Source organism: Anolis carolinensis, chromosome 5, assembly GCF_035594765.1.
Source record: "Anolis carolinensis isolate JA03-04 chromosome 5, rAnoCar3.1.pri, whole genome shotgun sequence".
NCBI classification, from domain to species: Eukaryota; Metazoa; Chordata; class Lepidosauria; order Squamata; family Dactyloidae; genus Anolis; species Anolis carolinensis.
Window position 1 is genome coordinate 80,051,299 of NC_085845.1, and position 14,716 is coordinate 80,066,014.

The 14,716-nt window shown below is 39.9% G+C and overlaps 1 protein-coding gene across 9 annotated transcripts in view; it reads right to left on the minus strand.

Annotated features, from left to right (window-relative positions):
* The window catches only part of limch1 (LIM and calponin homology domains 1), a 261,489-nt gene that overhangs the window by 84,224 nt on the left and 162,549 nt on the right, over positions 1-14,716 (minus strand). For all 9 annotated transcript variants that reach the window (XM_008111641.3, XM_062981645.1, XM_062981642.1 and 6 more), the window contains 2 exons: positions 11,958-11,988; positions 6,219-6,329 (listed from right to left, as the gene is read on the minus strand). In XM_008111641.3, coding sequence (XP_008109848.2) covers positions 6,219-6,329; positions 11,958-11,988 — 142 coding nt within the window. The remainder of the gene's footprint in view (positions 1-6,218; positions 6,330-11,957; positions 11,989-14,716) is intronic.

A 14,716-nucleotide genomic window follows, 5' to 3' on the forward strand; every position in this document is an offset into this window, starting at 1 on the left:
TCTGGTTGCTAGCAGCTCTGGGAATTTTTACAAGCCCAATATATATCCATGTCTTTTTTTATTTAACTCTCTCACAGCTCTTGATTATCCTTTCTTAAGACAAGGCCAAGGAATCTTGGAATATCCAGATATTTTTAGATTATATGATGTTCCCCGGTATCTATAGGGGATACATTCCTAAGCTTCATGTAGATACCTGAAACCATGGATAATAAAGAGCCTTGCTGAAATTTAGAACTTCTGACCCAAGAATACGACAGAGTTGCACTGAAAGACCTAGAAAACTCTAGAGAAGATGTGGATTAATGAAACTCCAGGTACTTGTCCCACATATGTGGGAATCATACTGAATAATTCTCACTGGGCTTGGGCAAGAATCAGTTTGAACGAAAATGATTTGTAACATTCAGGGGCCCATTCAATTTTATATCCAAAAACAGCACGAGGAGGAGGGCACCGAAGAGCTGATTAAAATGGATTAAGGGTGCCAGATTTTGTCAGTCACTGGACAGGAAGGAGTTAATTCTGCAATATACCTGAGGTAGGGGTCTGCCACTGGGCTCATGGAGAAGAAGAGGTTATTGCATTGTCTTTTGCTGCCTCCCCCAGCAGCAGCAGCAGCATCCTCCATTTCTTTTTGGGAAGTTTCCAAGGCTCCTCCTCCAGAAAGGGCCTGCTGGGAACTCGCTTTCCCAGCAGCACTTGCATGGGGTGAGCATTGAAAAGTCTCTCAATTCCTCTCAGAGCGTGACGGGAGTTCAAGTTTCTCTCTCTCTCTCTCTCTCTGTTTCTCAGCCAATAAAAGGCCTGATGTTGTCCATGCTCTGATTGGCTGAGAATGGTCACAGCTGGCGACTACAATTAAGAACCCTCTTGCAGTTTGTCTTATTTTCAAAACTCAATTTAATTCTAATTTAATTTTCAAAACTCAATTTAATTGGCAGCCCTGCAGTTGTAAGTGGGGTCTAAAACTGAGGTAGGATTCATGCAGATAGGCCTTAAAATAACTGAGGATTGAGCCTTTAATGTTTTTCATTGTAGCTAGTGGGCTGAATTTTTGCCGAATGAAAATGGCACAACCCCTCCCGATACGAGTAACTTCCAGGGAAACAGAATGAGGGGCTGGCTAAAAATGGACCCTGAAATGGCATGCCTTTTGGCCAAATTGCACACCTCTAATTCCCACAATCCCTTACCACCAGGGCTTCCATCCACAGAGGTCTAATCCTGACACACAAACAAATGTTGCTTGTGACAATTAAGTAGAGTTAGTACTGGAAGTTACCTTTCCACATTAAAATGTAGTGATATATACAAATAAAACCCAGAAAGCCAGTTGCCTATCCTAACTCAGGTGTCTGTATGTGTGTGTTTAGTGTTAGCAGGTTTTAGTGAAAAGGAGGTAAGCATGACACCTTGAACGTATTGGAAGAAAAGGCAGGAGATTGATGAAATAAATAAGAGTGAGAGTCAGAAAGAAAGAAATATGGCCAAGCACTGTATAACATTAAAATGCACAGTATCCATTGCCAGAACTCTGCCGGACCCCAAATTCAATCCCCATTCAATAATAAAAAAGACCACTCTTTGTTCACCCCCATCTCCTCCAACCATTCTGACATCTTTCCCAAATTCCCAGCAGTTCCACATCTTGCATACCAATAGACTACATTTAATCCTTTGGCTGACTGCCAGTATTTGAAAGCGAGAAGGAGAAAAAGAGAGTATATTAGACTATCGTGGAAAAGATCGGCAGCAAGACAAATAAAAATCAGATCAGCTATACTGCAGAACAACGTCTGTTTTCCACGCATAAAAAATTGCAAAATACAAATCCGGATTGTTCTTTTTTAAAAAAAAATCCAAATATTTGAATGAATGAATAAATGATTGAATGAATGAAACTGTAGAAAGATTCAATTCTCAGAAAGTTGTTTTGTAGGGCTATCAAATTAATTCAACTTAGCATTTTTTTAATCATGCCAATAATTTAAAAAGGCAGGAGACTGCAGAAAGCCATGCCAATTGAAGGGAAATCCATGGCTCCTCTTTCTATGTAATTGAGCCAGACTTATATGGAAGAGTAGCAAACACTGGATTACAGTGTTTGCCAATATTGTTGAGTTGGAATTAGACATTGAATTGTTTAATGCTTTTAAAACTTTTGGACAAAATAAAATACAATCCTGACCACCTTAACCCTGAAACTGAGTGTGAACTATTAAACACTTAAAAACATGCCTCGCACTTATTCACTATGCAAACCACTATGTGCCTTGGGTTAAGTAACCTATTGTTACAAATTCATTTGCAACATGTGGTTCTATCTGAGTGCATACATCTGTATTATGACAAATTTTTGAACTGATAATCTGTAGCATGGCATTCCGTAACGCCACAGTTATCACAGCCATCTGGATAAAATCAAACCCACAGACACACAATAAAGTAGTCATAACAGAAACGCAAAAGATCTCTACCCCAACCATTTCCTATATTGCAAACATATTGTGGAATGAAGAAAAAAATAAAACAATTTTTACTATAAACTTTTTATGATTATTATCAAGGTGATTTGATGCTTGTTGGAAAAAAAGATGGATGAGCATCTACAGATTAGCTAAATCACTGAACAAAATGGAGAGGGAAAATCTACACACACATCCCACACACTTTTGCACATGCTTTACTGATGTGAATGGGAGCCATGCAAGAGTTCTTCCTTCATTAACACATAATAGTCCCTTCCTTCCATTCAGGGATGCAAGCCAATCTCAAAAGTCAAAGTCAGCAGAAAAAAGCCAGTAAGCAGGGTGGCATTTTCTGTTGCACCAGTAAAATGCAGAAAGTCTTTGTTGATATAGAGACAAGCCAAGATATAATGATGTCTAAATGGAAGTGCTCCAATTGTGTGGTAAGGGATGTGAGTCCATTTTACCAGCAAAAGAAAAACAAATGGATGAAGGCAGCAGAACCAGTGCAATCACAATTGTCCTAAGGTCCTTGTTTTAGCGATATCGGAATGTGGCTTTTTATTCTATGTATTATTATCTACTAAAGTGTGCATTTTCTCTGCCTGTGGGTGGCCATATTTTCCTAGGGATCACAGGGCAATTATTCGGAAGTTATCCCCTTTTGTGACAATTACACTATGCAACATGATTTTTGTTCCTGGGTTAGAAATGTCATTTCCTAATTGGTTCTGTCATAAAAACATGGAAGAAGTTTATTAAACTGCAAAAACTTTGTTTTTGCAGGACATCCCGAAGCACATTTTGTTATAGTTTTTCAATTAATATCTCAAAGAGTCTCAATCAATTCAACATAATTTGTGGCAGCCACAAAAACAAAATTTCTGGAGTATATCAGCTACTTTCAAAGTAAATACTGCACAATTAAACAGGAAATAGCACTTTCAAACCAGGAACAGATTTTTTTTTTCAAATTTTGTTATATGTATAGCGTTATACAGTGTTCCCTCACTTATCACTAGGGTTAGGTTCCAGGACCACCCGCAATAAGTAAAAATCCGCGAAGTAAGGACGCTAGATTTAATTTAATATTTATACATTATTTTAGTACACCATTTTAAGTCTTTATCAACCAATTGTGTGTTGATAAATTGCCTCCTTCTCCTCCCGTTGCCACTTGGGCTCCTTTTATCTCCCTTTGCCTTCTCCTTCCTCCTTTCCTTAGGCTGTAAATTGTAATTTTTTATGATTTGTAATAGTTTTTAAGAGTTTATTGATAAACCGCGAAACAGCAAATCCGTGAAAAGTGAACTGCGAAATAGTGAGGGAACACTGTATATCTCTTGAGAGCAGCAGGAAAACTGCAACCACAGAGGTAACATTATTAGAGGTTGTATCTTTCACCTTTCCAACAAAATATGCCATTATATTTCAAAATCCAAAATATTCTAAAAGTGTTCACTTAGGTGGCGACAATAGTGCCTCCTTTGCTTTACAATGGTTCAGAGTACACAAACTTTATTCCCCGCACAAAATGATGAAAAAAATATAGTGTATGAAATGACTTTCAAATTATGAGGTGTGTATGAAACATAAATGAATTTCATGTTTAGACTTGGGTCATAATATGTCATTATGTATGCATACAGGTATCCCAAAATCTGAAAAAACATCCAAAACCTAAAATACCTCTGGTCCTAGGCATTTTAGGAATACTCAACCTGCACTGATGGTAGAGCAGAGTGCTTTCAGAAATAAGTGAGCAGCAGGTTTATTTCTCCTTGCAGCTCATTTGAAATAAAAGTAGATGGTGTTATGAGCCCAGGATGAGGGTGCTAGTATACAAAACCTCAATGTGCATAGGCTAGATATTCTCCAAAAAGTATAACTGCAACTCACGTTGAATCACAGGAGCATAACTTTTATGGACATTTTTGTACAAGGGGGTATGGACCGTATGGTAGTCCTCAGGCCGATAGCTAGAAAAAAAATTCAGGAGGGGTTGAACCCCCCCTTCTCCCCGAGATGACTTTTCAGGTCAGTGTCTCCTGATTTGGCATGAGTTCTCAACAAGGCTCTGAAATCACCATCATTGTGCAAAGGTTCTTCACGGGTAATATGCCCTGAATCATTGCTCCCTCTTTAAGCCCATTCTTGTCGGCCACAAAGGACAATCATTTCACAACTGGTAGAAATTTCTTTCTGTTTTCTTCTGCTTTCTTCTTATTTCCTTTATCATGATGACAGGTTACATCAAGACGCTCTCTACTGTGAATTAGCAAGAAGTTTTCAATCAAGCACAAGTTGTTCTGATGATAGTCTGATTTTTTGGTGTCTATTGAAGACTTGTATTGCATCTTTCCATTGCACAAATTGTTTAGCCACCAATGCAGCAAGCTTTTGATGACCACCTTTACCCCCAACTTCTCCTCCAAACACCACACCGTATTTACAGAGCTTGCCTTGTACATGAAATGAGAAGGCTAACAAGGAAAATCTGTTGAGCCATTTGGGTTGAAATCTTTGATGCCTCTTCTTGTCCACAGGAAATACATATCCTGGCAATGGAGTCTGTGGATCTTGGACTAACTGAGCTTTCACTTAGTCATCAGAAACAGTCTTGTTCATATAAAATCCAAGGTCTAACAATGACACAGCTTCTTTTCTTTGCTCCTGTTCCATTGTTTTTTTTTGTTTGTTTGTTTTTGGCAGGGCTTGGATTAGATGAACCAGTTGGTCAGTGGTTTCCACAGTTTCCATCTGTGTTGTTGTTTATTCGTTAAGTCGCTTCCAACTCTTTGTGACCTCATGGACCACCCCGCGCGTGACCTCATGGACCAACCCACGCCAGCGCTTTCTGTCGGCCATTGCCGCCCCCAGTTCCTTCAAGGTCAAGCCAGTCACTTCAAGGATATCATCCATCCATCTTGCCCTTGGTCGGCCTCTCTTCCTTTTCTTTCCATTTTCCCCAGCATCATGATCTTTTCCAAACTTTCCTGTCTTCTCATGATGTGGACATCTGTTATCCAGGCCAAATCCCCTTTGCCTACCAGCTGTGGGTAGACCAACTTGGTCGTTTCCACTATGTCAACTATACCTCCTATTGCAATGTAAACTGGTAGAAAGGTAGGTAATGATAGTTGAATAATCCAAATTTGGTCAAGATAGTGCTTGCAGTTCTGGAGGAACTCTGATCTTTGCTTCTCATAGACTTGGCATGGGGATTTGGTTAACAAGTTAAAATTCATGAGTAAATTAGGATTTGGGGGGGAGGTTGGACCCCTAAACCGCCCCCTTGTCTACAGGCTTGGTAGTTCCCAAAAAGCCTCTGTTCATGAGAAAAAAAAACCTTCTGCACTGCAATCTGCACTTTAAGGAAGCAATGTATTAATCAGGTTTTATTCCCAGTACCATTACATAGATAAATACATTTTCAAAGCCTTAAAGTTGGCAGAGAAATACAAACAGGAACCACAACAGATGCATCTGGACAATTGTTTCATCTCCATCACAAGTAGTGCTGCACCCTTATTTTATAGGAGCACTGTAGGAAACACTGCCTAAAGGCGCTACACTACAATCATATGTCGTTCATATGTGATATGTCACTTCACAGTATCCATATGCTTCCCAAACAGTTCAGACAAAATCTGTTGGATGCAAGCCACAGTATCTGGGAGAAAGCTAAGCCTTTAATATACATGCATTTATTTTTAGAACCCGCTATTTTTTAATCTCCAAAAATACCTTTTTCATCTGGGTTAATAATCCTTCAAACTCCTTCAGGTTCAGCGTTGCTCCACTGAAGTAAGTGCTGCTGTTTGCTGCTTTTCCCAGCCAATAGATGGTGACTAAAACCTGAAGAATTTAATTAGCATTATTTGAGAAAAGTCTATGCAAGCCACTTGTTCAGTCTGTCGTCGTATAGAAAACTTTGTTTAAATCTCTTTCTGTTTTTTGTAAATCACATTAAATCACTGTTCATTCGTTATTTCAAAACAGGAGATAAATTGTCATCTTACGGAAGACCATGAACACTAGTATTAAATATAACAGTGTTGTGAAGATTTTCTAGCCACACAAGCATGCTGGAATGTTTAATGTAAGCTAAGAAGCAAAAACATTGTCAAATGTTGTTCCAAAATATTTGATAAGCAATATAAAGGAAACCCTGCCCAAAATCTTGTCAGGAGTAAAAGCTCTGTAAGGCTATTAAACTTTAAAAATTGCTTAAATCTATCTTTAAATGTTACTAACAATAAAAGGCGAAGGTATTGCAATTTGGCATGGATGTTTGCGGATATGTCTTTTACTGTAATTCTACTAGAATAGAGGGTTTGGTATGATTAATGTGCAATTCTAAGGTAGTTTAGCCACTGTAATTTCTGTATCATAAAACAATTATCAGCTACACCTCCCAATATCAGTTGCAGGGGAAAACCAATGGTAAGATGTAATTGTACTCATATCCTGCTTCTGTGTTTCCCACAGACATATGTTTGACCACTGTGTGAACTAAAAGCTGGACCGGATAGGCCTTGGGTCTGATCCATTGCAGTTGTTTTAATCTTCTTAATGCTAAAGCATTATTTATTAAGTTAGATAGTTGTACTTTTAGACTTTCCAACAATCAGCATTCTCTTGGCAATGCACAATACATTTTAAAAAACATAAACAATGCAATAATGATATACATAAAAATCACAAAATAAAATTAGTAACAAAGAATAAAAACATCACCAAAAAAAATCAATTCAAGTTACAAGTTTGGCACCAAGTGGAACTCCCCAAGGAGGAGAATGGACACATTCCACAGATCAGAGTTACATCTGAAAAAACCTTGACCCCTTCTACACCGCCATACAATCCATATTATCAACACACATAATCCACATTATCAGCTTTGAACTGGATTATATGGGGTGCTTCCAGATAGACCCAACAAGCCTAGTGGCTTTTCTGGTGTTGATGGCATGCTGCAACCCCAAAGCTCCCCAATTTCCCCCTTAAAATAAACTTAAATGTACCTGGCTGCTGTAACAAATCTGGTTTGTTCCGAATTAATTCATTTTTACCGGAGGCATCGTTTGGACGCATGCCTTTGGTAAAAACCCAGACGGGTCTCGGAATATGGGCCTGTCTGGATGGGCCCTGAGTCTGCACTGTCATATAATCCAGTTTGAAGCAAAGTTCCCTCGGGTGAGAAAGGCGGGGTAAAAGTGCTGTAAATACTCTGGATTTTACATGGCAGTGTAGAAGGGGTCCTTGTTTCTTGTAACTACCCATCTTTACTAATTTGGGGAAATCTCCTGAGAGGAGTAAGGGAGGGAGGGGAAAAAAAAGGAAAAGCGGAAAGGAGGGAGGGTGAGGAAAAAAGAAAAAGGAGGGCAGGAGAGAAGGAAGAGAAAAAAAGGGGAAAGGGTAAGGGAGTGAAAGAGAAAGAAGGGATAAAAGCAGGGGGAAGTGGTTCCTCCGACATCCAGGCAACACCAAGTATATAGACTAGGAGAACTTTAAAGCAGAGGTGGGAATTGTATAGCTCTCGAGATGTTGTTGCACTCGAATTCCCACCTGCCCAAATGAGTAAAGTGAGTGATGTGGAATATTGGAATTTTCACTCCAACAGTATTTGAAGGCTGCATTTTTCCTGCTTCTGCTTTAAAGGTTAAAACCAGAACTTTGCCTGGAACTGGAATGATAGCCAAGACAAGATGACAAAAATCTAACTTAATTAGATTGCAATTGGATTTAAAAGGATGCAAACCATGACTCTTGCTATAAAGTTTCGAAGGACTGCATAAGGTGATGCAGTTCTTCCAGATATTTACAGTGGTCAGTTAGTGTTGATGCATGAAAGTACTCTCTGTACTGCATCTGAAGAAGTGGGTTTATATCTATGAAAGCTACTGCAAAAATAAAAATCATTTAGTCTTAAAGGCACTGCCATACTTCTCCTTCCATTCCTTCTTTTGATGCTGCAAGAGACTAACATGGCTACTTATTTGAAAATGCCACAGTCTGTTTACATGTCGATATTTATTAAAGAAAATTATTTTCCTGTTTACGTAGAAATTGCAGGTGCACTGCATGGAATCCATTCAGATAAAGATCAGGTAAGAGACAGGAAACTTCCACTCACAGAAATAAATTCATTATGGGCAGCAGGGTAGCAGCGGAAAGCACACCCGCGTATAATGGTGTGAACCGAAAATGTTTCCACAATTTTACTGCTTAGGGAGCCAACGTTTTCATAATACATTTCCTGATATAATATTTTGATTGGGTGAGAATTAGCTTGGAGTATTTTTTCTTCTTGTGTTCAGACGATATTTGAACCGTCTTTTGCAATGTCATCCTTTCCTTCATTTGAAATTACTGCTAATGTTGGTTCAACCTCTCCCTCATCACCCATAATGTCTAAAAATGCTCCTTGAAAAAAACAAATACACAGACAGGGGCGGTTCACCCACCAGGCCAACTAGGCATTTGCCTGTGGCGCCATCTTGTTGGGGGCGCCAGGAAGGCGGTCTGCACTTCTCTGCTCAGCAAAGCACGGAGGAATGTCTTCCTTCTCGCCAGGAAGACATTCCTGGGCGTTTTACTGAAGAGAGCAGCGCGGAACGCCTTCCTGGCAAGGCCTTCCTTCTGGGCTGGCCCTGATCCTCTCCTCCCCTCCCTCTGCTCAGCCCCGCCCCAGTTTGTGGGGGGGGGGGGCACCAAAATTCCGGGGGGGGGGGGGTGTGTGCCAAAATTCTGATTGCCTACTCTGGAAAATTACCTAAAGACAGCTCTGATGTAACTTTGGTATACATTTATAATAAATGGCGTTTAACACCACTTTAACTGCCATGGATCAATGTTATGGGATCATGGGAATGGTAGCTTTACAAAGTCTTTAGCCTTCTTTGCCAATGAGTGTTGGTGCCTTATCAAACTACAAATCCTAGGATTCCACAGCATTGAACCATGGCAGTTAAAGTGGTGACAAACTCAATCAATTCTATAATGCTGATGGACCCTATCTTTTGGGAAGTACTGGTACAGAGCCATACTCAGGTCTGGTCCAGTTGTGGAGACTGCAGGACAATTCCTGAACTGGGGAAGGGGCTTTAAAAGGCGTGGGACAAAAGTACTGTAGTATAATACTTTTCAAGCTATGTGATGGAGGGACTGACAATTCCACCAACTCACCCCAGTGTGCCAGGGATTGGTACCATAAGACATTCACCTTTGAAATTGGTTGAAAGGGCTCACTGTTTAACATTTTTAAAAATATTCATTTGTCAAAATTAGAATTGAGATTTCCAATCAGTTGCACATTTTTAATTGTAGTTTTGGCATTTTGGCAAATCTCTGCTGCTCCACAAGGTCCCTGGGTAGACAAGAGGCCTCCAGATTAACCCAGTTGCCAATCCCTACTCTAAAGTTGCTATTGTTGGAGATAGCAACCTTCTCAAGCCTCCTCATTCTAAAGTTTTGCCTGATTATAATGTGTCGATTTATTTCCTGAAGTATATGTGCTTTTTTGGTTTGCAGTTTTCTTAGCTCTATGTATTTAAGACAGTGGGAGGGACTGCAGACCATGTGATTGATTCAGTGATGGTATAGAATGCAGTTTTTTTTTTTTTTTTAAAAAGGATGACAGCTGAGGAATGACAGTTGAGGCATGAGTCTGTTTTAGTACAGAAGCCAATGTTAGAAGCTAGAAGTCAGTTGAGGCTTGAGTTTCCTTGGAAGTAGACTGTTATAAAAGAGAGCTGTACAGAACAATATACTAGTTTGAAGAGACTGATACAAACTATACGTTAAAGATACAAAATGAAATGTTTAGAAATTTAACCTGACAAGAAATGTACCTGTATATTAAAATACATGAAGTTGTGAGTAAAACAAACATGTTATTCGGAGGGAATTGAAGACCTGGATGTTTAGACAAGCCTTTGAGAATGTCTAGCCCAATGGTTTGCAATTATGATACAGCACAGCACTTTTATCCCATTTCCTTATTCCTTAGCTACAGCTTGTACTATTCCTTTCCTTTCTTCTTCTTCTTTACAGTTGGCCATGTTTTTACGACAGATGACACTATAGGTTATTGGGTGCTGTTCTGCGTTCAAATCGTTGTTTTATATACTAGTGGTTTTATTTTGTATTGTACTGTGCTGTTTTAGGCACCTCGTGCCATATATAAACTGCCCTGAGTCCCTTCGGGGAGATGGAGGGGGGTACAAAAATAAATATATAATATAATTATTATATTATCCTAAATAAGCCTACTTGAATTTTTGTCTGCTGAGAGTGTGGAATAGAAACAAGATATTGATGTGCCCAGTGATCATCCATTATCCAATAAACTAAATGAACACTCCTGAAACTCTGCTACCCAATAGGTTGTGATCATAACAGGTCATAATCCATTACTCCAACAGCTACTGCTAGATTTAAAATCTTCTGGGATTTAATTTGAATGAGTTTTGATTCTGGACCTTTATTTAGCAAACCTGCTTGAATATCACTTAGGAAAGTGAGCTTGTCTTTCTTACAATGAACAATGGTGAATAATTATAATGAATAATTATGTATGCCTCTTTTGAAAAACAAGACGCTCTAGGTAGATTTATTTAAAATATAGGAAAACTTGCGCCAGGCAACTTTAAATACAAGCACTCCAAATGGCTCCCTTATATACTCACACACTGATGGAGGAAAAACAATTACAATACTGATGACAGGAAAGTCAGGACAAACTAACGATGCCCTTTTTACCTGTAACTATGATGCCGGGCTTGAAAAGTTATTACTGAAAGGTTTTTGGCATTTCCCTAGAGTTGAAGGATTTCAGCCAAACACAACGTGAATGCTCAGGAGTTTAGAGATGACAATAAAACCTGGAGTTTTGCCTGGCTTTGACCAGCAGAATTTAAAATGTCCTTCATTGTACAGTTACAAAACTATGACTGCTGCTACTGGTTTCAATCAACAAGGCAAGGGAGCAGAAAAGGTTGCTTTGAAACTACTATTCCATATGGAAAACACGGGCACAAAGGAAAGCGCACAACTCCAGTGAAGAATGACAGGACTACCAAGTTCATACAGCACAATTTAGATTAGAACATCAATGCCATTTCTTGAAGTGTCAGGCAAAAATCTATTAGCTTAGCAGAAATCCAAGTTCCCCTTTGTAACAAATCACAAAGGAGAGATATTTTTTCATTTGAAAAAACGGGACTGCTTTGTTTGTGCCAAACATTAAAACCCTGCTGGTGCCTACGGGAGCTGCGTTCTTTCCTAGCTGAAGCTGGAGCACAGATAGCTTTCGACAGAAGCACCAAAGATTGTGAATTGCAAAGACAAAGTGCCTGCCAATACACAAAAGCTCTTTTGATCCATATAACTACAATCTGAGCTTCAAGCCTTGTTTGGTACAACAAAACCAGCCCACGGTGAGGGTGGGGGAGAGATATAGCGACGAATGGGAATACTTACGTTTTTCAGCTTCCTAGTACATTCATGATTCCTGGATGTGCAGCACGCATAAAAAGAAAGGAGAGAGAAATATCAGAACGCAGAAACTCTTTCCAAGAGGTTGTATTATGCAGTAGGTCACATGTTTCCCCTAACAAAAGCCTGCAGGATGTGTCTGCTGGTTAGAAACACATGAAGGCAAAGGCAAAGACAGAGAGCAATCAGGCGTTGGAGTTGTAAGTCAAAAACACCTGGGGACCCACAGGTTGAGAACCACTGATCCAGATTATCTGCTTTGAACTGGATTATATGGCAGTGTATACTCATACAATCCAGTTCAAAGCAGCTAATGTGCTAATTATATTGCAGTGCAGAAGGGGTATTGGAAGTTGAACATGGTCAACTCCCATGACTATTTGCACCAATGAATATGAGATGCTGTGGCTATATTTCAGAGGAAGGAACTGGCAAAGCCACTTCTCAATATTACTTACTTGTGAAAACCCTGGGAAATTCACAAGGCTGCATAAACAGGCAGGCAACTTAAAGGCCCAGACACAAACAACAGTAATTATTTTACAAATGGTATTTTGCACTCTGAGCCCTAGCCCGCAATGCTTGGGTGTATCTGAACTTACGGAAACGCGTGTGAACTCACATAACCAACTTTACCATCTGCATGGCCAGCTCTATTATGAAAAAGGGCTCTTCCACACAGCCATATAGCCCAGAATATCAAAGCAGAAAATCTCACAATATCTGCTTTGAACCGGTTTATCTGAGTCCACACTGCCATATATTCCAGTTCAAAGCAGATAATGTGGGATTTTATTCAGCTGTGTGGAAGGGGCCAAAGAGTGACAGACCTTCCACCAGGTCATCTCTCAGCTTCCCACCTGAATCGCACCATGCTGGGTGACCTACAGCCACTCCTTTTATGTTTTCTTTGTCAGTAAGCCAAGTGCCCGCCTGCCAGAAGTGCTGCTATAGTATGTACTCCAGAGTCCAGGTGAGACTTTTCAGAGTGCCTGGCCCATTCTCTGATTTACTTTAAACCAGAGTTGTTTCTGCAAAGTAGTACATGAAGGGTGACTTTGCCTACAATAACTGAGGAAGGGTGAGACACTGATAGGCAGGCTCACTTATGCTGCTGATACTGAAGTAAAGTCATAAACTGGTCAAAGTGGTAGAAGGAAGGTAATCTGCGTGTCCTCCCACCTTAGGTGGTACAATTTCTTGCACCAAATGTGATTATCCACAATGTGTCTCCATGACAAATGTCTACTGTATGCTTTTTTGCTTACAACAGCATCTTGCACAAGAAATACTTTAAGGTGCCACAAGAGTTATGCCACATCAATATAGTAATTAAGATTATGAGTGTAAACCTCTGCTGCAGTCATGAACTCAGCCAGTTGCCTCAGGCGAACCAGATTCTCAGCCTTATCTGCAGTGAGGAGACACTACTGCCTGATTTTTTTAGGGGGGAAAGTACATACGTCAAGGTCAATAAACCTTTCATCAAAGTTCTCTATAATAAACGTCAAGCCTCATCATCTTGACTGTACATTGTATACATTCTCTTTATGCATTTTGTGTTGTTCCTCTTTCAGTCCACTTCTGAAAATTGCTTTTTTTTGCACATTACAACAATGTTTGAGTGCTATTCAAAGGATGTTGGCTAAAATCCAGTGCTCAGTTGCACATGCACAACCTCAAGGGCTTCAACAGGATTCAACATACAACTGCATGATATCATTTTGGGTCAAACACAAAAGTTCACAGACTTGAACCTGATGTCAGGAATGTTAGACAGAAGACTACTGTTCTTTAACAGCTCATCATCCAGTAAACAGCTGTTGTGGGTTTTAGAGCAAAATCACAGCTAGGCATGAGGAACCTAGGATTATGGAGGAATGTACCTTCCTCTAACAGCCCATTTGCTTTGATTTTGGCTCCTCTGAAGCCCATGAGCTAAGTCTAGATAAACAACACAGTGTGTGACCCTCTCCAATCTAGATAACAACATTTGCATTGCTGAAGTCCAGTGGCTGCACTGATGGGCGGGGATGCATTTCTGAATTCTGTATGAGCAAATAAATGGACAGTTGCTGGGGAGACAGAGAAACAAATAAAATAATACGGCTCTGAGCCATTTTTGCTTTCACAAATCTAAACTTGTTGGGAATGCAGAAACCTGTAAGGAAGGCTCATTTACTGATCTTGCTTCATCCCCTGCTAGTCCAAGAATCTATGGTACTTTGGGTAAATCAGAGGTAAAATAGTGGAGTGATGGAACCAAGAATCTAGCCATGTTTTGAGCTTTTGGTTCTTGAAACGAAAAGGGAATATAATAATATAATAAAACTTGATTTGTATTCCGCCCAACATGCTGCCTCCCGGGGGCAAAAATACACCATATCACTCAGAGGCTCAGCAGGCTCCTAAAGCCCCATCACCCTCCCCACCTTATGTTGATTCATGTAGGTACCAATGACACCGCTAGGCATACTTTTCAAAAGATCACAAATGATTTTCGAGCTCTGGGAACAAAGCTAAAACTGTATAATGTACATGTGATCTTTTCATCCCTCCTCCCCGTTGTAGGACATGGCTCTACAAGGGCCGGAAAAATAATACAGGTCAATAACTGGCTCAGAAAATGGTGTCAAGAGGAGCATTTTGGCTTCCTTGACCATGGTCTACTCTTCCAAGAGGATGGACTACTGGCAAGCGATGGGGTGCATCTCACACAAGTAGGAAAACATCTTTTTGCACAC